General features: G+C 46.3%; 1 protein-coding gene across 1 annotated transcript in view; it reads left to right on the forward strand.

Moving 5' to 3' along the window:
- The window catches only part of Phc2 (polyhomeotic homolog 2), a 104,543-nt gene that overhangs the window by 37,262 nt on the left and 42,923 nt on the right, over positions 1-24,358 (forward strand). Inside the window, exons 2-7 of the mRNA XM_076860794.1 lie at positions 14,670-14,897; positions 17,372-17,530; positions 18,729-18,806; positions 19,251-19,415; positions 21,267-21,353; positions 22,452-22,764. Of these exons, the coding sequence (XP_076716909.1) occupies positions 14,724-14,897; positions 17,372-17,530; positions 18,729-18,806; positions 19,251-19,415; positions 21,267-21,353; positions 22,452-22,764 (976 nt within the window). The 5' untranslated portion in view covers positions 14,670-14,723. The remainder of the gene's footprint in view (positions 1-14,669; positions 14,898-17,371; positions 17,531-18,728; positions 18,807-19,250; positions 19,416-21,266; positions 21,354-22,451; positions 22,765-24,358) is intronic.

Raw genomic sequence — 24,358 nt, forward strand, 5'->3', positions numbered from 1 at the left:
TAAGGTAAAGGTGGCTGCTGGTGAGCTCTCTTCAAGTTTTGGGCCTCTCTAGGTATCTCTGTGGAACCCTCATGATTTTTAAGAGGGTACCAAGCGGAGAGAGAAGGGAATGAGATCAGATGGTCTGTTCTCTTAAGCATGTGTCTGGCTTCAATAGTCCCCTTTTGGGTTGGTTGTGTTCTGTAATGTGTCCCCTGAGAAGACAGACTAAGCAGCCTGTGTTACCCTGCAATTTCTCCAAACTATTTGCATGAAATACTGCAGACAAAAAGCCCAGCCCCTGATTGGCTGTTGCTAGGTAACAACATAATCATCAGGAAATTAGGCTGTCCTCTTTTTTTCCAACCCAGAGTATGTGTGTGATTGCAGCGTTGTGCAGGAAGAGAGAGGGAGTGGAACAAAGAGAGATAAATGGGATGGTCTTGAAGGCGGGGACACCACAGCCACAAACCTGCATCCCACGGTAGGACAATTTGCTTTGGGTTGGGCTCTTTACTCAGTCAAGCCAATATTGGTGCATTTTCCTTTTATTTATTTATTTATTTTTGTACAAATGACAAAGCTGGCAGGGCCCTGCAGACAGCAGGAACAGAAGCTATGGAAGCAACTTTGACATTTGAATTGATTTTTGGAAGCAAAAGGCAGTGTTTGGTATGTGGGGAAGACTGAGTGAAGGCGAATAACTAAAGGTGTGTGAGGAATGTGTATTGGCAGGTAAGAATCCATTCGCATGGCTGCAGAGCGCCAGCAAGGAACAGAACATGAGAAAGTGCATGTGAATGAGGCATGTGGCAGAAAAAGCAAGCATGCTATAAAATGTGGAAGGGAGCCTCTTAAACTGAAGTTTAGAACTGTCTGCTGTAGCTCCTCCTGCATCGAGGCATGTGGTCCTCCAGTCATTCGGCCAGGCTCTTTCATCCTACCCTCTGTCTGGTTACACTTAGCAGGTAGGTGAAAAGACATTAGTATGTGAATGTGTCTCTGTGTGACTGTGCACACATAATCAAAGGCCCTGGTTCATTAAGATTGTGTCCAAGGTTAACAGTGCATAGAGTCCTAGCAAGAGCACAGCACTACCTGGATACTTCCACTGGGTAGTGAATATCCATGATGACCCTGAGCACTGTCCTTTCCCTTCATGCTTGCCCCAGGTGGCTTTCCCACCTCTAACCTCCCTTGTCTTATCCTCCTGTTCAGTTCCCTAGCAATGACCCTGCCCTTAAACTAGACCCTCACTTGCCACACTGCATACTTCATTGGCTTGCTACAACCCCAGGCAAGCTAATTGCCTTTTGCCATTCATTGTCTGCCAGATTAATGACTCCTCGTGTGTCTGGCTGCCCAGAGCCTCCTGAGATTCTGCTGTGTACTTTTTCTGGCTTGTCTTTCCCTTCTTCCTACATCCTCAGCTCAGCCTCTCGAGCGCCACATCTGAGTTTTTAGAAGCCATAAACTAGAAGCACTACCATATTTTGCCTAATCACAGGAGATAGTCCCAGACATAATGCAGAGAGGACCATTTTGTAGGAGTGGTGAAAATGTGCAAATGCATCAGAAGCAAGACAGAATGCATTCCAAAAACCCAGACTCAGAAGAGAAGATCCTCCCAACCACACCCCTGCCCCAGTAAACACTGGCTATTGCCAGTGGGTAAGATTAACAAGACTCAGAGCTCCTGCCCCAGAGGGAAAAAGCCATCACTAACTCACAGGGGCTCATTGCCCCTTTCAGAGTACAGATACTAATGGAATGAACCTGGTACTCTGTGAAGGCTCTTCTGTCTCCAACAGAGACTTTTGTTACCTCTCGGTTCTCAATTCTTCATCCCAGCTTTCTCATACATCAATTCAGAAAACAATCTCTGTTCTACTCTTCTTCCCCAGCATTCTCCAAGACAGAATTTCAAAGTGTAATCACTGGACCAGCAGAATCAGAAGTTTGAGGGTGGAATTCAAGCAACCATTTAACAACCCTCCAAGTAATTCTGGTGTGCGTTAAAGTTTGAGAACCACTGTGAACCTGAAAATAGCATTTTAAATAAATTATCAGGTGATATTGACCACTGTAAAATCTCTGTTCCTTGAAAACAGGGGACAATGTATATTGAGAATGATCCTCTTCCACTTAATACCCCTTCCTAAAGTCCCAATCAAATCCGTCTCACAAGTCCCACCCCAAGTAAAACTTTAACTGATTCATCTGAAGATTGTCACTTTACCCTTTATCACATTTCCATGGTAGGCAAACTAGGATTCACAGGCCAAACCTAACTCACAACTGTTTATGTAAAGCCCTCAGGCTAAAAGCAGTATTACATTTTTAGATTGAGGGGGGGTCAAAGAATATGCAATAGAGACTCTAAGCTGTCTGTAAAGCCTAAATTATATACTGTCTGTACCTTTACAGAAAAAAAGGCTTCCTAACTCTTTTTATAGATGTTATGTACTTATTTCTCCTCTTACACTGTTAACTCCTTAAGGACAGAGTTAATATCTGAATCACTTCTGTATTCCATTCAGTTCTGAGCACATAATAGCTGTTCAATAAATATAGAAAGAATGGATGAGCTAGTGGTGGTTGGGTACACTAACTGGATGGTTGTCAACCACCAAGTGTTCTGGGAACCCAAAAGAGATCAACTTTCCTACTTAGCCACTTTGTAGCTGCCCATCCATGAAATAGGAACAATGACTTAAGCAGATAAAAAAAAAATCAAGAAGTTCAGACTTATGGTATTTACTCTTTTCCTTAGTATCTAAAATGATGAAAGCCAATTAGGAGTTGCATTGCATCTCAAAAAAAAGATTAGCATTTAAAAAAAAAAAAGATTAGTTCATAAATGAAAGTTAAAAATAAGAAATGGAAAATCTTCAAGTGGATTTCTGATGTTCAGTAAAAGGTTTTCATGGAATAATACACTACCAGTGCTAGTAGCCTTGAGGACTACACCTGCCTTGAGGATGCCCAGCTTGGGTGGACATCTCCCCAAACAGAAGCTCATGTCCTCAGGAAGCAGCCCCAGTCCACCTCTTAACAGCCCAATTGGTAGGAAGTTCTTTTTTCTGTTACACTGAAATCTCTCTCCTTATGATTTCTACCCTGTGGTCCTCATTCTGCCTATAGTAATTATCAAAATTAGCTACCTAAGCTTTGTAAGTATGAGGTAGGAAGTAGGGTAGAATTATACCTGAAAGGAAAGGGTAGAGTATTGAAGGGAATCTACCCATTTAGATAGTTTTCCCCTGAAAATAATAAGAGAATAGGTTAGAAATACGAGAAACTAAAGGAAAGATTTATGAAGTTTTTTTAAGACATCATTTTGTGAGCAAAAGGAGTTCATTTGAGCCCGCTGTAGTGGCGCACACCTGTAATCCCAGTGGCTTGGGAGGCTGAGGCAGGAGGATCTCAAGTTCAAAGCCAGCCTCAGCAAGAGTGAGGCACTGAGCAACTCAGTGAGACCCTGTCTCTAAATAAAATACAAAATAGGGCTGGGGATGTGGCTCAGTGGTTGAGTGCCCCTGAATCAATCCCCTGTACAAAAAAAAGAAAAGAAAGAAAAAAATACAAGAACTAAAAGCCAGCATGTATGCTAAGAAGAAAGCAAACTTGTAAGTATGAAATGAAATAGGACATTCTGGTGGCCACGGGAGATCATCATCGGCTGACCACAGGTATGCAGTATGTCCCTGCTAGAAAGGAATGTTAATCACAGTTAGAGGCTATTATTTGGGTCAAATGAGTATGAGGAGGCCCCAGAGCTGAGCCTGAGGGACTCTGCAATTGCTTTGTGATTCCAGAGCTATGCAACAGTGGCCCGGACAGGATGCTACAGCAGAAGCAGAGCAGGAGAAAACCCCTTAGAAGTGGATGAGTTCTCTAAATGGTGGGTTAGGCCAAAATAGAGAGGGCCTTACACAGAGGATGGAAGAAGGGAGTGAAGAAAGGAAGCCTAAACTCCAAGTCATATGCCTGTCAGCAGCATAATGTGCAGCAGTGTTGACATTGATCCAAACACCTGATAAATCAATCACTGCATGAAAAATAGTCCCAAGAAGAATGCTTACTGAGCGTTCACCGACTCTCCAGATTTATAAGAACCTTTACTGCACAGCCAGGAGTCACAGAAGGAATGTTATCTAGTAATAGCTGTCGCTAACCAGCTTCTGGCTTCTTGCTTTTTCCCTTCCCTTCACAACACACATGTGTACATGAGTGCACATGTTGTATGAGCACCTCTTACACACACACACACACACACACACACACACACACACATACCCTGGCTTCTGTCTATTCAGGTTATCACTTCTCCCAGTTTCACTTGGAGGTGAGGTTGTTTTTTTTGTTTTGTTTTGTTTTGTTTTGTTTGTTTTTTCTTTTCTTAGGAAGACAAGAAAATTCCTAGGATTTAAGAACAGAACTTTTTGGCCTCTAGTGGAACACTCACATCCAAGCCAGGACTCAGAGCATATTCAATCACATCAAGGCTTAGGCCCCCATGTTGGGGCCTTCCCTTTGCACTCAAGGCACTCCCTTATTACAATTTGAACATGAGCTCTAGATTCAGGCTGTTTTGGTTTATACTGCTTAGTAGCTTGATGGTCTTGGGCAAGTTACTTTAATTCTCAGAATCTGTTTTCTCATCTGTAATTACTGCTCTAAAGCAAAGCTAAAAGGATGATGCAGACCTGGGGGGCGGTGGGCAGGGATGGTTTTAACCAAACTAGCACATGATGCGAACATGGTACTGAGTGTTTGCCTCTGTTTTCTTTCTTACTTTTCCCAAAACTCTTTTCTAATACACACATACACATACACACACACATATATATATTTTATATTTTATTTATTTTTTTATATGATGCTGAGAATCAAACCCAGTGCCTCACATGTGCTAGGCAAATGCTCTACCACTGAACTACAGCCCCAATAATTCTTGATAATTGATCTGTTAAACACATGAAGAAACTGAGAAACTGTGAGTTCATGGAGGTTAAGTAATCTGTGTAAGGTCCCCCAGCTAGGATGAAGGCAGGAATCAAAACAGTGTTCCCTGCGATGCTTCTCTTCCTCTATCTTATAAGTCATGCTGCCCAGCCCTGTGCCCAGCATTCAGGAAAGACATTCCTCTATCCTTCCTTGCAAAGCACTTTGGGGCAGTTGGTCATCGTTTTGTGTTACTTTACAATTAAATGACCGCAAGTGATTTTGTAAACAGTGTTAACACAACCAGTCTTATGTATAGATAACATATGTGAAAATACTTATGAACAGGAAAGGTCTGTGGATGTTGGACATGCTCCAGTTACTATGCCAGTAGTGATTCTTGGTGGCAGCACCTGTGTGAGCTGTGGTTGACAGATTTGCTTGGACTGACTCTACAGCTTTGGATGACTTGTGAGATAGTCTACTAGACAGAAGGCCCTGAGGCCAGGTTCAGTTCATAAGAATGGATTGACTCCAAGCAGCCTAGACTGGAGTGAGCACAAGCAGTTTGGCCTCTTGTGTATGGATGTGCAACCCTGGTTTTGAGTCCTATGCCTGCTGTTTGCTAGCTCTGTGTCCTCTGATAAGTTACAGGTCCTCTGTGAACTTCATTTTCTTGTGGAAAAAAATGAGGAAATAATCCCTGTATCAGAGATCAATATAGGGATCGTGAGATGAGATCATTTTCCCTAACAAGCCCACAGTAAGTGCCAAGAATTATGATTATTTACCAGTACCAGTTCCAAGGATGCTGGCTTCCTAATGGATAAAAGATCATTTACATACCAAATGAAAGTGTTTATGACAAGAGGTGCCCTACCTGTTCCTGGCAATTTGTCTGTTTAAAATATGTCAAAGTGTTCAAAATCTGTTCCTTTAATCTCCTCAAAGAGGATGTAAAGGGAAACACTAAGGCTATGCCCTTGGAAAAAGCTCTGTGGGGGCCTGTTAGGGCACTCCAACATAGTCCCTGCTTCTCAGAGGCACTTTGGGTGTTTTTTTTTTTTTTTTTTTTTTTGGCGGGGGGTGGGGGGCGTGTTGTTTGTTGGTCTTGTTTTGTTTTGAGGATTTTTTTTTGTTTTTGGAACTGGGAATGGACCCAGGGGTACTGAGCTATATCCTCAGTCCTTTCTACTTACTTATTTTTTAAGTGTGAGGCAGGGTTTTGCTAAGTTGCTGAGGGTCTCACTAAATTGTTGAGACTGGCCTTGAACTTGCAATCCTCCTGCCTTGCCTACCCCCTCACCCAGTCACAGGGATTACATTCATGTGCACTATGTCCAGCTTCAAATGTGCTTTTGATGCTTGCCTCAGTAAGTCAGCAAAATCCTTAGGCTGCAAAAAATTAACCTATGCCTAGAGGGAGGCTATCGCCACAGCTCAGGGGACAGTGCAACAGGAGGAAGTAGAGAGAAAAAGGCTGCTCACTGTTTCCTATAATCCCTGGCCTGCTTGATTAAACTGCTTGTCACTAAGTAGCAGTGATAGAAAGACCAGCCTACCATGGGTTGCACTGACATCAGACTAGTTCAAGGATGAGTTGGGGTGACAGAAAATGGCAAGCTCTAGAAATGGTAGATGTGGTGTGTGTGTGTGTGTGTGTGTGTGTGTGTGTGTAAGAGAGAGACAGACAGACAGAGATCTAGCATGGAGAGACTTTGAAACAGTCTTTTTGTAGCCCTGGCTACTAAGATTTCTGTGTATAAATCTCCCAAAAGGATAGCTCTACTAAGACTAAATAAGAAAGAACTGACTAGATCATATCATAAAGAATTTACTTCATTATTAGAAACAAGAAAGATTTTTTTCTAATTTGAGGCTATTGAAGCAAATTATAGTTTTTCTCTAGGGGAAAAAACATCTTCTACCCTAACCTACCTACCAGTCTATGCCTGAGTTATGCTAGGTGTTTTTAATTCATTGTTTCCCCCATTCTTTAAAACAAACCAATGAAACTATTATTCTTCTGTCTTTTTTGCATAAAAGGAAAATGAGGCATAAAGAACTAAGTAACTTGGCCAGGGTTGCTTTGGTATATTCTAGGCCCTAGTGACGTTTGTTCATTTGTATAGTACTTAATTTCTCTTCCTTTTTTTCTGAACTCTCTCTTGACATTTGCATTTGTGTAATTTTTGTTTCCAAAGTGCTTTCTTGTATGTGTCTATTTTGATTCATTTTTGCAAAAGCTCTGAGAGGCAGGAGTGAGAAGATTGCCGTCTCTGCCTGTGTTAATACATTGAGTGATAGAGCTGGTCTAGAACCCAGAATTCCTGACCAGGATCTCCCACACCTGCCTTTTGCAGTGACAGATTCACATCACTTCAACACCACCTTCCTTTAACTTTCCCTCTTACTCCTTTTCTAAGCCAAAATGTGCTGGGCTCTACTATTCTAAATAGTAGTCCAGACCAACAAATCTGAATAAAAGTGTTAATGGCTATTGAGAGTTTCAAAGGTACCTTCTCAATGTCTCGTGTTCATGAGGTACTTCAATATCTACTTGGGTACTTCCTCATCAGGAGGAAAGATCTATCAGCAGAGTTTCCAGCTTTATTCATTCCTCACTTAACAGCATTCACTGCTGCTGGCCAGACGCTATGTTAAGCATTCGGAATCTAAAAATAATAGTCAAGGCCTGCTGAAGAAAATCAGCCATCCTGACACATTATCAAAGATCAGAAGACGGTACCAAGCCCAGTACAAAGAGAAGCCTCTAGGAGGAGCAGACATTCAAGCTGAATGACACAGGATGACTGGGTTCTGGCCAGGGAAATGGGAAGAGGATACAGGAGTGGCCAAGTAGAGGGAAGGGTCCAGGCAGAGTCATGAGACAAAGTGTGACTGGTTCTGGAACTGCGGCCTGTGGGCAAGCAGTAGGTGCAGTTGGAGGGAAGCACTGCCAGCATCTCCCCTTTCCATGTCAGGTATTTGGGGATCTTCAGCAGTGAGCAAGCTGTTTTTGGTAACTGTCCCCAATTCCACCACTGTCCATTTTCTTCCTCCTCCTTCAGGAACTTTATAATGATCATTTATATCATAAAGGCAACTACTCATTTTTTTAAGTATTTTTTTAGTTGTAGATGGACACAATATCTTTAGTTATTTTTATGTGGTTCTGAGGATTGAACCCAGTGCTTCACAGTGTGAGGCAAGCACTCTACCACTGAGCTATAGCCCCAGCACCTCATCTGTTATCTTATACAAGGTATAACGGTAGACTTTATGTGCATCAGAATTCCTCAAGAGTGTTCATGAAGATACAGGTTGCTGAGTGACATTCCCAGGAGTTCTGATTTGGTAAGTCTAAAATGGGACCCAAAAATTGGCATTTATTTTTGCTTTGCAGTACTGGGCATGGAACTCAAGGCCTGTACATGCTAGGCTAGTGCTTTACTGCTGAGCTACATCTCCAGCCCTTTTTATTTTATTTTGAGACAGAGTCTTGTTAAGCTGCCCAGGCTACCCTCGAACATATAATCCTCCTCAAACTTGCAACCCTCCTGCCTCAGCCTCTCAAGTAGCTTACAGGCATGTATACCACATCTTACCCCAAAAGTGGCATTTTTTGAAGAGTTGCCAAGGACTATATTTTGAGAACTCCTGCCTTGAAGTATGCAGAACTGTTGTGAAGACAAGGATTTTTCATCCTTTATACAAATTTCATTTGTATTATTTTATACCAGTTTCTAAGCTAGTTGGCTTCAATATTAGGCAATATGATTTAGTATTTGCTAGGGTTACCATAACAAAGTACCAAAAACTGGTGGCTTCAAGTAATTGAAATTCATTGTCTCACTGCTTTGGAGACTAGAAGTCTGAAATTAAGGTATCTGCAGGGCCACACTCCTTCTGAAATGCTTTCTTGCTGCCTTCTAGCTTCTGGTGGCTTTAAACATTCCTCAGTTTGTGGCAGCATCATTCCGGTCTGCCTCCAGCTTCACTCAGCCAGATTCTCCCTATGTGTGACGTCTCTTCACATGGCTTCTCTTATAAAGACACCATTCATGCTGGATTAAGAGCCTATAGATGTGTGCTCTGTGCCTTAGAGCAATGAAACTAGAGCTGTCTCAGTCTAGACAAACTCACCCTCCTGCTCAGTCCCCAGACACTCAGCATGTGCAGAGCATGCCTCAAACTATGTATCCCTTCCAAAAAGATCAAATCCTTTTTTCTCATATTCTTCAACCAACCACTACTGACTTGTAATATAAATATTTGGTAAAAAAATCTTCCTTTTATAAATTGTGAAGAAAATAGTAAGGTTTCAGAAAAAGATTATTTGTTTAAATTTATGTTATGTTCCACAGTGAAACCATTCGGTTTGATTTCTATTGCTAGGACTATATGATTGGGTCTAACTTCTCATCTTTCACATCTGTCTTGTTGACCTTCATTTATTTACTCCACTTTCTAGAGACACTAAGGGTGGTAACACAGACAGCTAGGAAGAGTGCATTTGGACTGTGCCAGTATTTCAGTCACTCTAGCCTGCTGTCTGAGGACAGTTCCATGGATGTGAATCAGGGTCCTATGTTCATGCAACAACTTAAAGGTATAAAGAGGTCTCCTCCAGGCCAGTAAGTCTAGAAAATTGAGCCTTCTTCTCTTGTTGCCTTATGCCTCAGAGATATGGGCAATCAAAGAAGGATCCCTTCCCCCTGCTCAGACTCTGCTCATGCAAGCCGAACAGGCATGATAATACCAACAGCAGCCATTATAGAATTGACTAGACCTCTCATTTCCTGTCAAGCTCTGATTCCATTAGGAAAACCTCACCCTGCTTTACCCCAGGGCTTTAGACTAGGTTTGGAGAGCTCCATTTTCAGTATCTTTCTCCTCTTGTCCCTGGAAAGCTGTCACAGCTGTAATCCACAGCAAATGGATTTCCCTGACCCTGGGGATAAAGGCCTAGTGTTTCCTAGACTTGGCGGCTCCTGGGAGGGCAGAACCATCAGCATTTCTCCAGCTGCTGGTCTCAAGCCCTGTGGGCGGCAGAGACCTGTAATAAGATCACCATCTAAGCCAGTTACAGTCAGCACATCATTCAAAGTGGTCCCTTGAGGTTGGGAGGGGAGAATCAACGGAAATAGGAGTCCCGGCTCTAGAGAGCACAGGCTCACACAAAACCACACAGTGAGTTGGAACCTGGAGAAAAATAGACTTCTCATCTGGATGTTAGCCATTAGAGAGATTTGGCTGTGGTTCACACTCGGATTCCACAGGGCTGGGTGGCCTAGGGGAAGAAATAAGGCATTTGTCAGAAGAAATAAGAGTAGAAATTAAAAGGAAATTGAATATGAGTGGGTAAATGTTTAAACAGTAAATGCTAGGAATGTTTAAGGATTCCAGTTTTCTACTGTGGAACACCAGAGCGTGAGACTTAGCAAGATGTCTCCGTAGCCCACGCTCGCCAGCAGCCCAGAGTTTTGAAGCAAAAGGAAGATAGGAGTGGGTAAATGTGACAGCTTTGGTGCCAAGAGTGGAACTACAGAAGAAAAGGCTCAAAAGCCAGTATAGTGACCCACACTTCTTGATTAATTCAAGTTCCCTCCCACTAAGAGACCAATGAAAACCGGATATACGGCAACTTTCTTCCTGGATTCTCTTCAGGGCAAACTTCAGCCTTCTGATCCCACCACCATGAGGCACATTATTTAGATAATTATTTAGATAAATTTCCTACTAACAAAATTTGGGTATTAATAGCTACCCCATAATGGAAGTCATGAGTCTATATAAAGCATCTGCTATGCTTGACAAATGATAAGTGCTCAATGAATAATCACCATTGATGGAAGGTGTGGAAATTAAAAGATAGTTCATGTTTTAAACTAGCTGGAAAGAGTTCTGTAGGTCAGGTGGAAGTTAAACTACACTTTCAAATGAGCAGTAGGTTGGGATGTGGGCTCATCATGTACTGCTAAACAAACATTTATGGACTGAAATCCTAGGTGTGTATGGGAAAACATGACATGAGCCCTATTCTCCAGGAGTTCAGAGTCCAGTGGGGAAGACCCACCCCAATCAAATCACTTTCATGTAATTCTACACTTGTGAGTGCTGTAAGCGAGGTAAGCTCAAGGTATTGTGGAAGCAGCCCTCCACTGGATGGCTTAAAGGAAAAATTCACACCAAAAGCAGAACAGCTAGAGGTTGTTATATTCAGTGCCTATTCCATGGCAGAGACTCAAACTATTGAAGATCTAAGGAGCTGGTTAAATGAAAGGTGGAGGGAAGGCATTTCAGAGGAAGGGAGCAGCATGGGTAGCCCACAGCAGTAAAAGAGGTGGCAAATAGCAAGGTGTACAAGACTTGGAGTCATTTAGAATCATTCTGAGCCCAGCAGGTGTGTGGTATGGAAAAGTGGTGAGAGGTGAGGTGAGAAAGACAGGCAGAGTAGATTTGGGGGCTTCATACACACTGAGCAGCTTACCAGGGGAACCACGTGGACCCCAAAACTTGCAGTGGTAACTCAACAGCTGGAGCAGGGACAACTGGATACTCAAATGTCCAAATACAAAATGTCATATGATCCAGCAATTTCACTGCTACTTATATACCCAAAGAATTGAAGGCAAGGACTCCAATAGAACACTTGTATGCCAATGTTCATTGCAATGTTATTCACAGTAGCAGTAGTCAAAGAGGTAAAAACCAGTGGCCATCAACGATGGATGAATAGACAAAATGTGGTGTGCAGACACACACACACACACACACACACACACACACACACACACACATACACACACACATGAAACAAATGAAATTCTGATATATGCTACAGCATGAATGAACCTTGAAAACATTGTACTAAGTGAATAAGCCAGACATGAAAGGAAGATATGGTGTGGTTCTACTTCCATGAGACAGAGTAAGCAAACTCAGAAAGTAAATTTGAGGTTACCAGAGCCCAGTCAAGGGGGAGGGCAATGTGATCTTATTTATTGCTTAATAGTTATAAAGTTTCTGTTTTGGGTAATGAAAAAGCTCAGGAAATAGATAGAGGTGATGGTCACATGACATTGTGAGTTAATGTTATCAAACAGCATGCTTAAAAATGGTTAATCTCCCAATCTTCCCATCAGAGTCAGTGCCTTCCTTCTTTTTCCCTGTTTGTGAGCGATTGGGAGACAGCTGTAGCTACCAAGAGCATGAGCTAGGACAGAAAGGGCCGAGGGATGAGACACATTGTGAGCATGCACTGTCTAAGGATTAAGGGTATATGTGTGCCTGAAAGGGAGAAACAGGGTGTGTTTGATCAGCGGGTGGCAGAGATCCTCAAGAGGAGAGAGAACTGGAGCTGAGCAACATGGGAGCCCATCACAGAGAGGGACAAAGGCAGGCTGTCAAGGGCAAGGGGCCAAAGAGAGTGAAGAAATGAAGATTAGGAGAGAGAGCTCATCAGTGAATGAAGGGGAAAAGTGACCAGGCCAGACCAATCAGGAGGGCAAGTGGGCAAGGGAAGGAAGGAGAGTGAGGAGGAGAGCAGGCTCCTGGGAGCAAAAGCACAGTGAGGTGAGGCATACCTGGGAGGACCAGCAAGGAGATAGCCACCAAGGCCAAGGGGGAAAGGGAGGGTGTGAAAGGGTAGGGACAGGGGCAGCCCCAGGGGCCAAGGGAGCAAAAACCAGACAAGACTGAGCCAAGAACAAGAGGAGAGAAGAGAAAAGGGAGAGATGTGCTAGCCACAGCAGGAAGGACACGTGGTCAGGGAGTCCAGGAAGTGCTGTGTGCCTGAGGTCCCATGTTGCTAGGTAAGTCTTACCCCACAGGGGAGCAGAGGCTGTGCACTTTTCCTATAAAGGAATGCCTTGCTCTCTGTAGGATGCTGTCTTGTTTTTCAACGAGGATTGAGTACACACTGTCCATGATAGTGTCCCTAACTGCTGCAGAAGAAACAAAAAGGAGCTGCGGCTTGATCCCAGGCCTGGACAGCTTATCATCTTGATTTGCTGTGGCTGTTGCCCTGTTTTCCCATGTATTTCCTACAAGTACTTTAGTTGAGATTTCCTCGGGAGGGATGAGAAGCAGGAACTGAAACCCAATGCAGGTCAACATTTGGGGAAAGGAAGTAAGGCCTTGAACTGAGAAAGGACCTTGGAATTGAAAGGGATATTCCATGTCTGGACAGAACTGTTGTTTACTGATTTCCTGCTCAGTGATCTTAAAATCCCAGTTGAGCCCCCTCTTGACAACTAGTTTTTCAGTTTCTGCAAGGTCATGAATTAACCCTGTTGTCATTTTCCACCCAGCCTAGTCTTCCCTCCCTAGAATGTAGATAAGGTGGATTTCCACAAAGCAGAGGACAGGAAACCCTTGTTGACTTTACTGTGCATTGATTCCCATGTCATCACTATCGTCATAAACATCCTTAACAACTGAGTAGCCAGTGCAGTTCAAGGCAAAAGGGAATTCATGGGCAAGGGCCTTGCCCTCTGCAGTAAGAGTAGACATGGAAATGCTAGGGAAAACCTCTACTGAAAGGCCCAGGTCAGGAGCATGGTTTGCAGACTGGTTTACAACCTTGGAAGCCAAAAGCAACTTGCTGCCTGCCACATAGGGATAAGAGTCCTGCCTTTCAGCCTTCACCCATATTTTTAAAACCCACAGTGAAACCCACCCTAGTCTGAAGAAAGCAGCCTGATGAATGTCAACCCCCAAATTGAGCAGCACTAGGGAGATTCCAACAGGACATTAATGACAATTTTGTTTGTAGAGCTTCATGCATGCTCTACCCCTGAGCTATATCACCAGCCTTTCAGTTTATTTTATTACCTCCTAATTTGCCTCTTTCTCTTATTCTGTTCTCTCCAAATTTTTAATCCTATTTCTTTCACCCTCTGGCTGTGTACATAATAAGCATGCTGATGTTCAGTTTCTCCATCCCAAAAAGAAGAGGTTGACAGAGTGGGAGATGATCCCTAAGATAACTGCCAGGAGAACATGCAGAAATCCACCTCCTCTGCACTAGTTTTACCTCCTCTGGCAGAAGAAACTTGTCATAGACTTTAATATCAGTCTGACCTAATTTCAAATCTCGACTAATGAACCAAGCCTGGCCCTGTGCTTTTGGTGACAAGTGTGCTCAAAACATTGGCTTAAAACATTGGTTTAAAACATTGGCTCCATGGCAGGCTGTTTGGAAAAGTGATGCGCATGTAGTCAAACCTTGGTATCAGCAGCAGATTTGTCCCAGGACCCCTCATAGTCACCAAAATGTGCAGAAACTCAAGCCTCTTATGTAAAATGGCATAGTATTTGTATATATCTTACTCACATCCTCCCAGATACTTTAAGTCATCTCTAGATTATCTGTACTACTTAATACAATGAAAATTCTATGTAAATAATTGTTCTACTATATTATTTAGGGAAAAAAATAACAAGAAAAAAAGGTATTCAAAGCTGGTTGATGGGCTGGGGATGTGGCTCAAGCGGTAGCGCGCTTGCCTGGCATGCGTGCGGCCCGGGTTCGATCCTCAGCACCACATACAAACAAAGATGTTGTGTCTGCTGAGAACTAAACTAAAAAATAAACATTAAAAATTTTCTCTCTCTCTCTCTCTAAAAAAAAAAAAAAGCTGGTTGAACTCAAGGATGCATAACCGTGGAGGGCCAACTGCATGCACATTCTCTGAAAGCATTTGTTAGATATTTTACTACTGCCTCTTCCCTCCTAGCATCTGCCTGCTCTTCTGCTGTCTGTGTGCCCTGACGGTGCCACTCTGTAGGCCATGGAGAATGAGCTGCCAGTCCCGCACACATCTAGCAGTGCCAGTGTCACCAATAGTACCAGCGGGGCCAGTAGCAGCAGTGGCTGCAATAATAGCAGCAGTGGTGGCAGTGGACGCCCCCCGGGACCCCAGATTTCTGTATACAGTGGCATTCCTGACCGACAGACCGTGCAGGTAAGATTCTGACTGATCCAGGAATTGCATTCCTTAACAATCCGCAGGGTTAGCCAGACAGAGGTGTAGGCATGATCTGCTGGAGTAACCTAGATGCCTCCCAGATGGGCAAAAGGGAGTAGGTTAGTAGATCTATATTTGTATATGGTTAGGGGAGTGGGAGAGGCTCAAGGAAATTTGAAAAGGGAGAGTACTTAGCAGATCATAAAAATCTCTTTCTTACCCAATAGTGTAGATCCCAGGGTGATATTTTAGGAGAATAGTGTGTAAAAGGACAGACAGCTAAAACAGCAAAAATGACTTAACTGCTCAGCCCAAATCCAAACCCATTATCCAAATGACCATTGACCTGTCAGGAACAAATAAGTGTCTCAAAGACAGAGGAGCATAAAAGAAGTCCAAAGGAGTCTATTGTTCTTGAGCTTTTTTTCTTTTTTCCCTGAAATTAACAAAATGTCATCCATGAGACCCCCAGATGATTACACAATGTTCCAAAATGCAGTCCTGGCCATGTGTTGCCACCTTCTGTGTGCCCAGCACTGTGGCAGCATTCTGCATGTTTATTTCTCCAGCTATGAGAATGGCTGTTATCAACACAGTCCTATAACTGCTGAAATGGAGGCTCTGAGAAGGCAGTAACTTGTCTAAGGCCATTCAGATAAAGAAAAAAAAAATGAGCCTAAATCTGACCCCAAGCCCATGTTCTTAATCACAACAATATCTGTTTGAGGTTCCTAGATAATATAGGCAGAAGAGAGAGGCCACAGTTGAGAAATGTTTACTCTAAGTAATTTTGCTGTACTAGAGGAGTGACCTCATCCTGTTTTGGCCCCAGGCCCAGATAAGGGAGTGGGGGAGAAGCCACAGCAGACAGTGAGAAGCCTGAGAAATTCTGCTAAAGAAGACACTAGTGGATCATCTGGACTGTCCCTCTCCTAGTTATCTCTGCCTCACACTTAATCTAATCATGTCTCCAGCTCCCACCCTGCTCCCTGCCTCTTCCCCTGCCCCTTCATGCATGAGTATCTGAGCTCTGGTATCCAGCATCTGGCATCAGGGATGTGCCCTCCTCCCACCACTCATCAGAACTCAAGGCAAAAGGGCTCGGGGCTTCTGCTGTGGCAGCCTTGCATTTACACCCAGGCAGAGCCACTGGGAGCTCCTGGCCCCATCCACCGACTCCCTCTGGTGAGGAAGAGTCAGAACCTCAGGTACTGCTGGCTGAACTGCTGGAAAGGTCACTTTCAGGAGGTTAAGGAAAAAGAAGGGCCAATTTAAGGGGAAGAAGAGCAGATAATTCTGGGGACAACAGGGGGTTAAAAAGTAGACTCCAGATGAAGAGGATCTGAGAGAGTAGAGCTTACTAGGGAGAGAGAGTCAGAGAAATATGTGCAAGAGTTGGGGTTGGGGTTTCTAGGGAGACACCAGAGCCCACGGAGGATCTGTGATATCAGCCTGTTCTCAAGAATCCCAAGTCTGAGCCCAGAGCTTTCGCCCTTAGCAGGGCCTGGGGTCAGGAGCAGCCCTATAGCCAAGGATCCCACAGAGTTGAGGGCAGAGAGTAGGCCAGAACCCAGGGAGCACTAGTGCTGGGTACCAGCTGGGAAACAAAGGTAGGAGGGAGAATAAATGTCTCTGGGCCTCCTAGGAAGAAGACAGAGGGCCTGAAGCCTGCTGGGTAGCATCCAGCTCTCTTTGTTCCTGGGGGTGGGGGAGGATCAAACAATAGCCCTTTATCATTTATTTCCTAGAGGCTGCTGTTCAACCAATCAGGAAGGAGGGAGTAAGCAGTAAGGCCACAGAATGGGAGATAGTAGCTAAAAAGAGGGAGCAGAGGAGAAAAGAGGCGAGGGAGGGAAAGAAGAAAAGGGGAATGTGTCATTCCTGTGGCCCAGCTTGCTGCAAGGCCACCTTCTCAGGACTGATAGGATTCTCTGAGCATTGTGGGCCAAACCTGGGGAGTAGCACCCATTCAGCCTTGTAGCCTCTGCAAAAGCAGTTGCCTTTGCATGAGCCTCAGTTTGGCTGCTTCTGCTGAACCTGGCCCCTCTGATTCAGCTCTTCTTCCCAGAACCTCTCTTCATTCTGCCTCATTTGCTTCACCTTCATCTGAGGCTGCAGAGTGCTTGAGGGAGACAGTACCTAGCAAGCCTGGCATGGGAGGCTTCTGACTCTGGGAAAGCCGGTTAGAGCAGTGGCATGCTGCTGTGACTCTCCTCACAGCACTGATGCAGGAGCAGGCCCATCAGGGAGGAGCTGGAGACTAATCAAAATAGCCAAAATAGACAGAAAACTCTCTAACAGATGTCTCTTGAGTCAGAGGCTCTGGAGAGGGCAGTGGGTTGTGGTGATGGTCACAGATCCTGGGGTTCTCCAAGCAGCTGAGGAAAGCTGGGTTGACAAGCCATGGCTGCAGTAAGGGTGTGCCATGCAGCCAGCTGACATCTCCAGCTCCCACTCTCCCTGCCTCCCAGGTGATCCAGCAGGCCCTGCACAGGCAGCCCAGCACTGCGGCTCAGTACCTGCAGCAGATGTACGCCGCCCAGCAGCAGCACCTCATGCTGCAGACAGCCGCCCTGCAGCAGCAGCACCTCAGCAGCGCCCAGCTCCAGAGCCTGGCGGCAGTACAGCAGGTGAGGAGCCTGGCAGCGGGGATGAGGCTCATGGGGTGTCCGACTGTTAGAGCAAGAGGAAGAAGAAGTGGGTACTGCCAATGCTTCCCCTGTCTCCTCTTGCTAGTCCACAGAGTCCTAGTGAGGGCTTGCCATCATTTCTTTTTGGCAGACGAGGAATAGAGAGAGCCCAGCTAGTGAGTGGAGCAGCTGGAATTCTCGCAGGTTGTCCCATAGAGAAGTGTTAGGAGAGCCACTTCCTCAATCACATCACTGTGCTGCTGGGAAAGGGACCATAACTCCAATGAGGCACTCACAGGAGAAGGGTGTGCCAGACTCACTTTCTGTCTGTTTCCCTCTGATCCCAGTAGTTGAGAAGAATACGGTCATCCATTTATTCTTCCACTCATCCATTCATCCATCCACCCATACATACATACATCCACCTATCCATCATCCATCTGTCCATCCACCCACCCGCCCATCTGTCCATCCACCTACCCATCTACCCACCCATCCACCCATCCACCCATCCACCCATCCACCCATCTACCCATCCACCCAGCCACCCACCTACCCATCCATCCATCCATCTGAAAGAATGTTTTATGCAAAGTTCATGTTAGGCACTGGGTACACTGTGGACCCTGTCTTCTTGGAGCTTGGAGTAGGGAGTTAGCAAGTATATAGGAACCAAAATAGATAAGAAAAGAAGCTATTTAAATATCTCAGTTGTGGTATGCACTATGACAGAACAGATACTGTCACTGAAGGACAAGGAAGATGACCCTGCATTGGGTAGTCAGGGAAGGTCTGCCTACTGGAATAACATCAAAACTGATGCTTGAAAGATGACAAAGAGGAGAGGTGGAGGGGAGTGGTTGATGTGCGAGACAGAGTATCGACACTCTCCGCATGGCGCAGCGAGCTGCATGGGTGGGGTGGAGGCCTGGAGAGAGCTGCAGAAACGGGCAGCAGCAATGGCTGACAGAGTGCTTAGTGTCTGTGCTCTCTTGTTCAGTCCTCCCAGCAACCTTTCAGCTGGGTATGGTTATTATCCCCGCCTATGAAAGAGGAGACTGGGCCCTTGCTCAAGGCCCATGATGGGGTTGGGCTCCCAGGGTTGCTGTCCTTACCACTTTCCCTGGAAGATGAGAGCTCAAAAATGACTGGGGGTGGGGTGCTGGGACACTAGTAGCAAGAGTCTGTTCTTTTCCAGGCAAGCCTAGTGGCCAGCAGACAAGGGAGCACTTCTGGCAGCAGTGGGTCTGCACAGGCCCCGGCCCAGTCACCTTCGGTGAGTAGAACTGGGAAGCAGCACACAGCACCCATAGCTCTGGACCAACTCCTTCCTCCTTACCTAAGATGCTCACGAGTTCTTGGACCCAGCGATCCTTAGTGAATCCTTAGCTGTGCAGGATCATATCTGGAGTCTATTGCTCTTGCCAAGGGAAATAAAAAGTGCATACTTCTCTCTAAGCCTTATATCAATGCTTTGTCATCTTTCTGGTGTCAAGGCTCTGTTGCTAGCTCCTCCTTTGAATGCTGAGTCCTCCCTGAACCTCTGTATCTAGGCCAGAGATGGGGAATTCTAGGTGAAACTCCTTGACCCAAGGACCAGAGGTTCCAAAGGAGGCTACATAAACCAAGGAACAGAAGAGAGGGAGAGCAGGAAATGAATGAGGGGACACAGCTCACCTCAGAGCCTCCTGTTCCCTACTGCATGTGTCTCTTTCATCAGATCAATCTGGCAGCCTCCCCAGCAGCAGCCCAGCTCATCAACCGGGCTCAGAGTGTCAATTCAGCCACAGCCTCGGGCCTTGCCCAGCAGGCCGTGCTCCTGGGCAACACATCTTCTCCAGCCCTCACCGCCAGCCAAGCACAGATGTATCTCAGGGCACAGATGGTGAGTACCCCTGGCTTGAGACATAGATTTGGGGCCAGGAAGACACAGGCTGAGAGTTTGGGAGCTGGAAGACCAGAAAAATGAGGAGATAAGAAAAGGGGGAAGAAGTACTGTGGGACAGGGGCAAGAGGAAGGGGGTAGAATGAAAAAGGGTGGGCCTGGAAGGCTGAGTGGGAATGTGGTGTGGACTCCATGACTCAAGGAAGGGTGGGGTTCCAGGCTGAGAAGAAGTTACCCATAATACTTCCCTTCCCTGTCCTACAGCAAATAAAATCATCTCCTTCTTATCAGAAACTGTTCCTGAGAACTAATTAGGGTAGAGTGTGCAGGGGCCCATGCAGGGCCGATCCTCCACACTCAGACTTAAGATGAGCATACACACAGGTACTTTCCCAAAATGGAATCTTCCCCTACTCTGACAGTTCTTGCGTGCACTAACCACCTCTAGCTCAGGGGCCAAAGGTACACAGGAGAGCAGAGAGGTGCAGCTTTAGGGCCTGATGCTTACTGCTGCTGCCCCCACTGCCCTCCCATACCCCCCGTTCTAATCAGGTTCCCATGAACTTGTTTGGGCAGGATACACCCAGGCTATCGCCAGCACACATAAAAGCTCTCCTTGGCACCTGTCCCTAAGGGGTCCAATAGAAACGTGATGGGCTTCTAAAATTCTAGAGAATTCCCTGGGACAATGACAGCATTCTCCCTAGCAGGCAGTAACTAACATACAGCCCGTGTTGAGCTCCCATCTGAGTTATACCTCACATTTCCCATGCTGAAGAGTTTTCTCATCAGCCCCTTGGCACACCATCCTGAGAATAGTGCAGTCCTGCCCCTCCCTTTGCTCTTATGGCCAGAACTTGGCAGTTGGAGTTTTTTAGGTCTTGCTCCCATACGCCTGTCCTGGGCTCTGAGTTCCTCATTTGAGGTTCATCTCCGTTCTCCAGCAAGGCCTCTTAGACACACAACATCAAATTGACTTTCACTTCCCTAGCAAACTGACAGCCACCCATTGATACCTCCCAAACCTGCCCTTGCCTCCACTTCACTCACCCCCATGTCCCACTCAGTGCCCCCACTAGGACCCTGATGCCTACCTGCTGCTCTCCAAAAGCAGGACATACACATATAGAGGAGTGAGCCTGGAAGCGTGGCCATGGAGCTGAGGGGAAAGCCCTGACAGCACCGCAGCCTGTCCACACTGGTGCAGTCTAGACCCACACGGGGCAAGGTGCCTGCTGGGAATGTCAAGTAACCTGTGCCCTTCCAGATGAGATTCAGACACAGTAAGCTCCAGGTTGTCCACTTCCTCTGCGATTGCTGCTCCTAGGCCCCTTCCTCCAAATTTGACTTAAAAATGACCAAAAGCATATGTCTGATTTGGTCCCTTCTGGAGGAGAATTTTGATCTGATTCAGCTGTTGGGTTAGGGTTGAATTAGACCCAGAAAATAGTCCTTGGGCACCTGTCTAAGGTCCCTGTTGGCCAGGATGCTGAGGAGACAGTGAGTTCAGGGTGTCCTCCCCACCCACTCACCTAGAATGAGCCCCTCACAGTGTTCTGAAGTTCCAGAGCAGCTCTCCTGCTCCATCCTGTCACTGCCCAGCATGGGTCAGCACACTATAAGCCTCTTGAAACTTTCAGGTGGTCCTTGGGACCCCTGCCCTTACCTGCTTCCTTATTTCTACTTCCTAGCCAACCCCATCTCTGCTCCCTGGCTACAGTGTTCTGCCCTGTGGCTGAACCCACATGGGGCAGGTAAAAGGCGCCTCGTTTCCTGTGATTCCAGGCCCAGCCAGGTAACCTGGTGCAGGTAGCTAGGAGCCTAGGCGGCACTGTTCCTTTGTCCCCTCAGCTCATCTTCACGCCCACGGCCACCGTCGCTACTGTGCAGCCTGAGCTCGGCACTGGCTCCCCCGCCCGGCCCCCCACCCCCGCCCAGGTGAGGATCCCATGTTTGTGGGAGGGCAGGGGGGGTGGGCAGCACTTTACAGGGGTAGGACACTGGGGATGGGCAGCCCTGGAAGAGCTCCGAGTCTTTGGAAAGGCTGGACTCATCTAGGGAAGCAAGTGGAGACCGGACGGCCCACTGCTCCTAGACCAGCTGGTCTTCAGTTCCTGTCTAGACGGCCTCGGCCCCTCTTGACTGTTTTTCCCTCAAGTACAATTAGGGTTCAGAGGGCAGCATGCTGAGGGTTTAATGCCCCCACAACACTCCTCGGGATAACTTGCTTATTGCTGCTTTGCAAGGGGAAAATCCCACTCTGATTACATGTGCCAACTCTGCCAGGATTCAGGGGAAATGGCACAGAGAGGGAGAAGATGACTCCTGGGTTCCTGCTTTCTGCTGGTAGCACATGGATATTCTATGGCGGTGAAGATTCTAGGAGCTACTGGGGAAGGAGGAGTCCTTCCAGCTCCCATCTCTCTACTCCATCTCCAGAACAGGAATGGGAGCCTAGGATTGGGTAGCAGTTATCAAAGTCTGGCACAGCTTCCATGTATCCAGCAGAGGGCGCCAGGAACCAGGCTGAGTAAACATGCTGCCTGTCTCTGCAAAGGCCTGGAGTTCACCTTATTTTGAGGACAAGATAATGCTTTGTTTAGTGGCTTTCCTGGCCAGTTAACTTTCATTTTTGCCCTGGCCTTTTCCAGCGTGGGAAACCCCATGCTCACTATATCTGGGAATTATTTCCAGTGGTATGCATCCAACCCTGTTAGTTTGGGGAGGAGGGAGGCTAACCAGGGGAAGAGCCTGGCCTCCCTGACCCTGCCTGCCCCAGCCTGGGGAGCAGTCGCTTCTGAGAACTCAGTTACTTTTGCTGGTGGATCCAGTCGGTAGTGATCTTTCTTATTCTTTCTAGAATTTCACTTGCTTCTGGTTCCTCTTTCAGCCCTAACTCATTCTTTTTCTGTCTAATTTTATAACCCACTATCCTGTTCAGCCACTGCAGGATCCATCCCTAAGTCCTCTCTCTTGGTTGTGCTAGCATTTCTCCTGCCCACTTTCTCTGGACTCCCAAAGACCCCTCTTTTCCAGGTACAGAACCTGACCCTCCGAACACAGCAGACACCAGCTGCAGCAGCCTCGGGCCCTAACCCCACTCAGCCTGTCCTGCCCAGCTTGGCCCTGAAACCCACACCTGGCAGTAGCCAGCCTCTGCCTACCCCATCACAGGGCAGGAGCACTGCTCAGGGTTCCCCTGCAGGTGCCAAGCCTGGCGTAACTGACAGTGTGGTGGAGCCACTCAAGAAAGGAGATGGCAATGGCAACCTGCCAGGGAGCATGGAGGGCCGGGCTGGGCTCAGCCGAACTGTTCCTGCTGTGGCTGCCCACCCCCTCATTGCACCAGGTAAGGGCTCCAGGAACAGAATCCAGACCAGGCTGTGAGTCAGGAGGAATCTTTGAAACCTTCATTTTCCTCATGGACCAGCTGTGTGTCTCTCTCCCCTCTTCCAATCTTGAGGTGTTCATCAGCTCCTGATTCTGTTTCAACTTTCTAGTTTGATTTCTGTTTATAACTTTAAGAAAGGAAGCTAGATGTGTAGGAATAAATGAGTTCTTCACAATGGATCTTGGAGTACACTATCATATCTCTTAACCTTGAGTGAGCAGAGGTTGGCAGGTGGACTATTTTCAAATTCCCTGTGACTCAATGAAAAGAATTGGGGCTAGCCAGAAGCGTGGAGGAGCCACGCAGGGAGTGGGGAGTAGAGCATTTGTCTTCTCATCATTCAGCAGATGTTTGTTTACTGATGTTTGCCAGTCACATTTGCCAGTCACATGTGCAGAGATCAATGAGAGCAAGAAGGGCACAGTCTAGGTGGGGAGACTGACAGGTACAGACAGGCTGTAAGCTCCAGCCACTGTAGGAGCAAGAGTGGGCCAGCCTTGTAGAGAGGAGTTGAGAAAGGCTTGCCAGTGATTGAGGAGATTAAAAAAAGAAAGAAAGAAACATAGCAAATTCTGCAAAGGGAATGAATCAGTGTTCCCTGGCTAGACTCCTTTCCCTGCTTGCTAAACGTTCCCAGCACTGCCTATTATAGGCAATCTTTAATGGGAAAAATATGCCAACAGTCCTAGAAGCCAGACTTTATCGGTCTAGGGAAATAAATAGAGTGGCAGGCAATATGGCTTGGTATTAAAGAAAGACTCTGGTCATATACCTGAGAAAACCTCTAACCCTCTGCCCTCATCCAGGCCATTTTACCATTCAATGTAACTTGCATATTTTTTATTGAAAACCTACTATTTGTTTATTCTAAATTAAAACCAAGATCATCTAAGCGCGCGCGCACGTGTGTGTGTGTGTGCACGTACACACACACACACAATTCTGGAGATTGAACTCAGGACCTCACATATGCTAGGCAAGCAGTATACCCCGAAGCCATATCCCAGCCATTTTTATTTTTTGAGACGGGGTCTCACTATGTTGCTGAGAATGGCCTCAATCTTGTGATCCTCCTGCCTCAACCTCCCTGGTATACTGCTACATTACAGCTACTGTGCCCAGCTCACAGTATGACTTCTTACCTAAAGGAGTGTGCAGCCAAAGGGAAGAAACCAGATATATAAACAAATCCATTCAATTTCATTGTCCTATTAGGTTCTGTGGACCACAGATGATCACCTCACTGCCAGGCACAATGGTCAGAGGTGCCATCTCCTGAAAGCATGAGCAGTGACCCAGCAGATGAAGCGAGGAAAGGTATCCCAGACAGACAGAGGGAGCACATAGAGAGCATGACCCTGAGTTGGAAAAAACTGGGCTGAAATAATTTATTCATTTTTTGAGACTCCAGAAACCACCTGGGACAAAGGGCCAGTTGCTACCTCCAAGTGGCCACTGCTGAGTGAGGAAATCACTGCCCTGCTGAAGCGCCGTGGCTCCCAACGTTTCTCAGTGGCTGACATGGCTTTCCCCAGAGACTCCAGCCTCTTCC

The sequence above is a fragment of the Callospermophilus lateralis genome, chromosome 7 (genome assembly GCF_048772815.1).
Source record: "Callospermophilus lateralis isolate mCalLat2 chromosome 7, mCalLat2.hap1, whole genome shotgun sequence".
NCBI classification, from domain to species: domain Eukaryota; kingdom Metazoa; phylum Chordata; class Mammalia; order Rodentia; family Sciuridae; genus Callospermophilus; species Callospermophilus lateralis.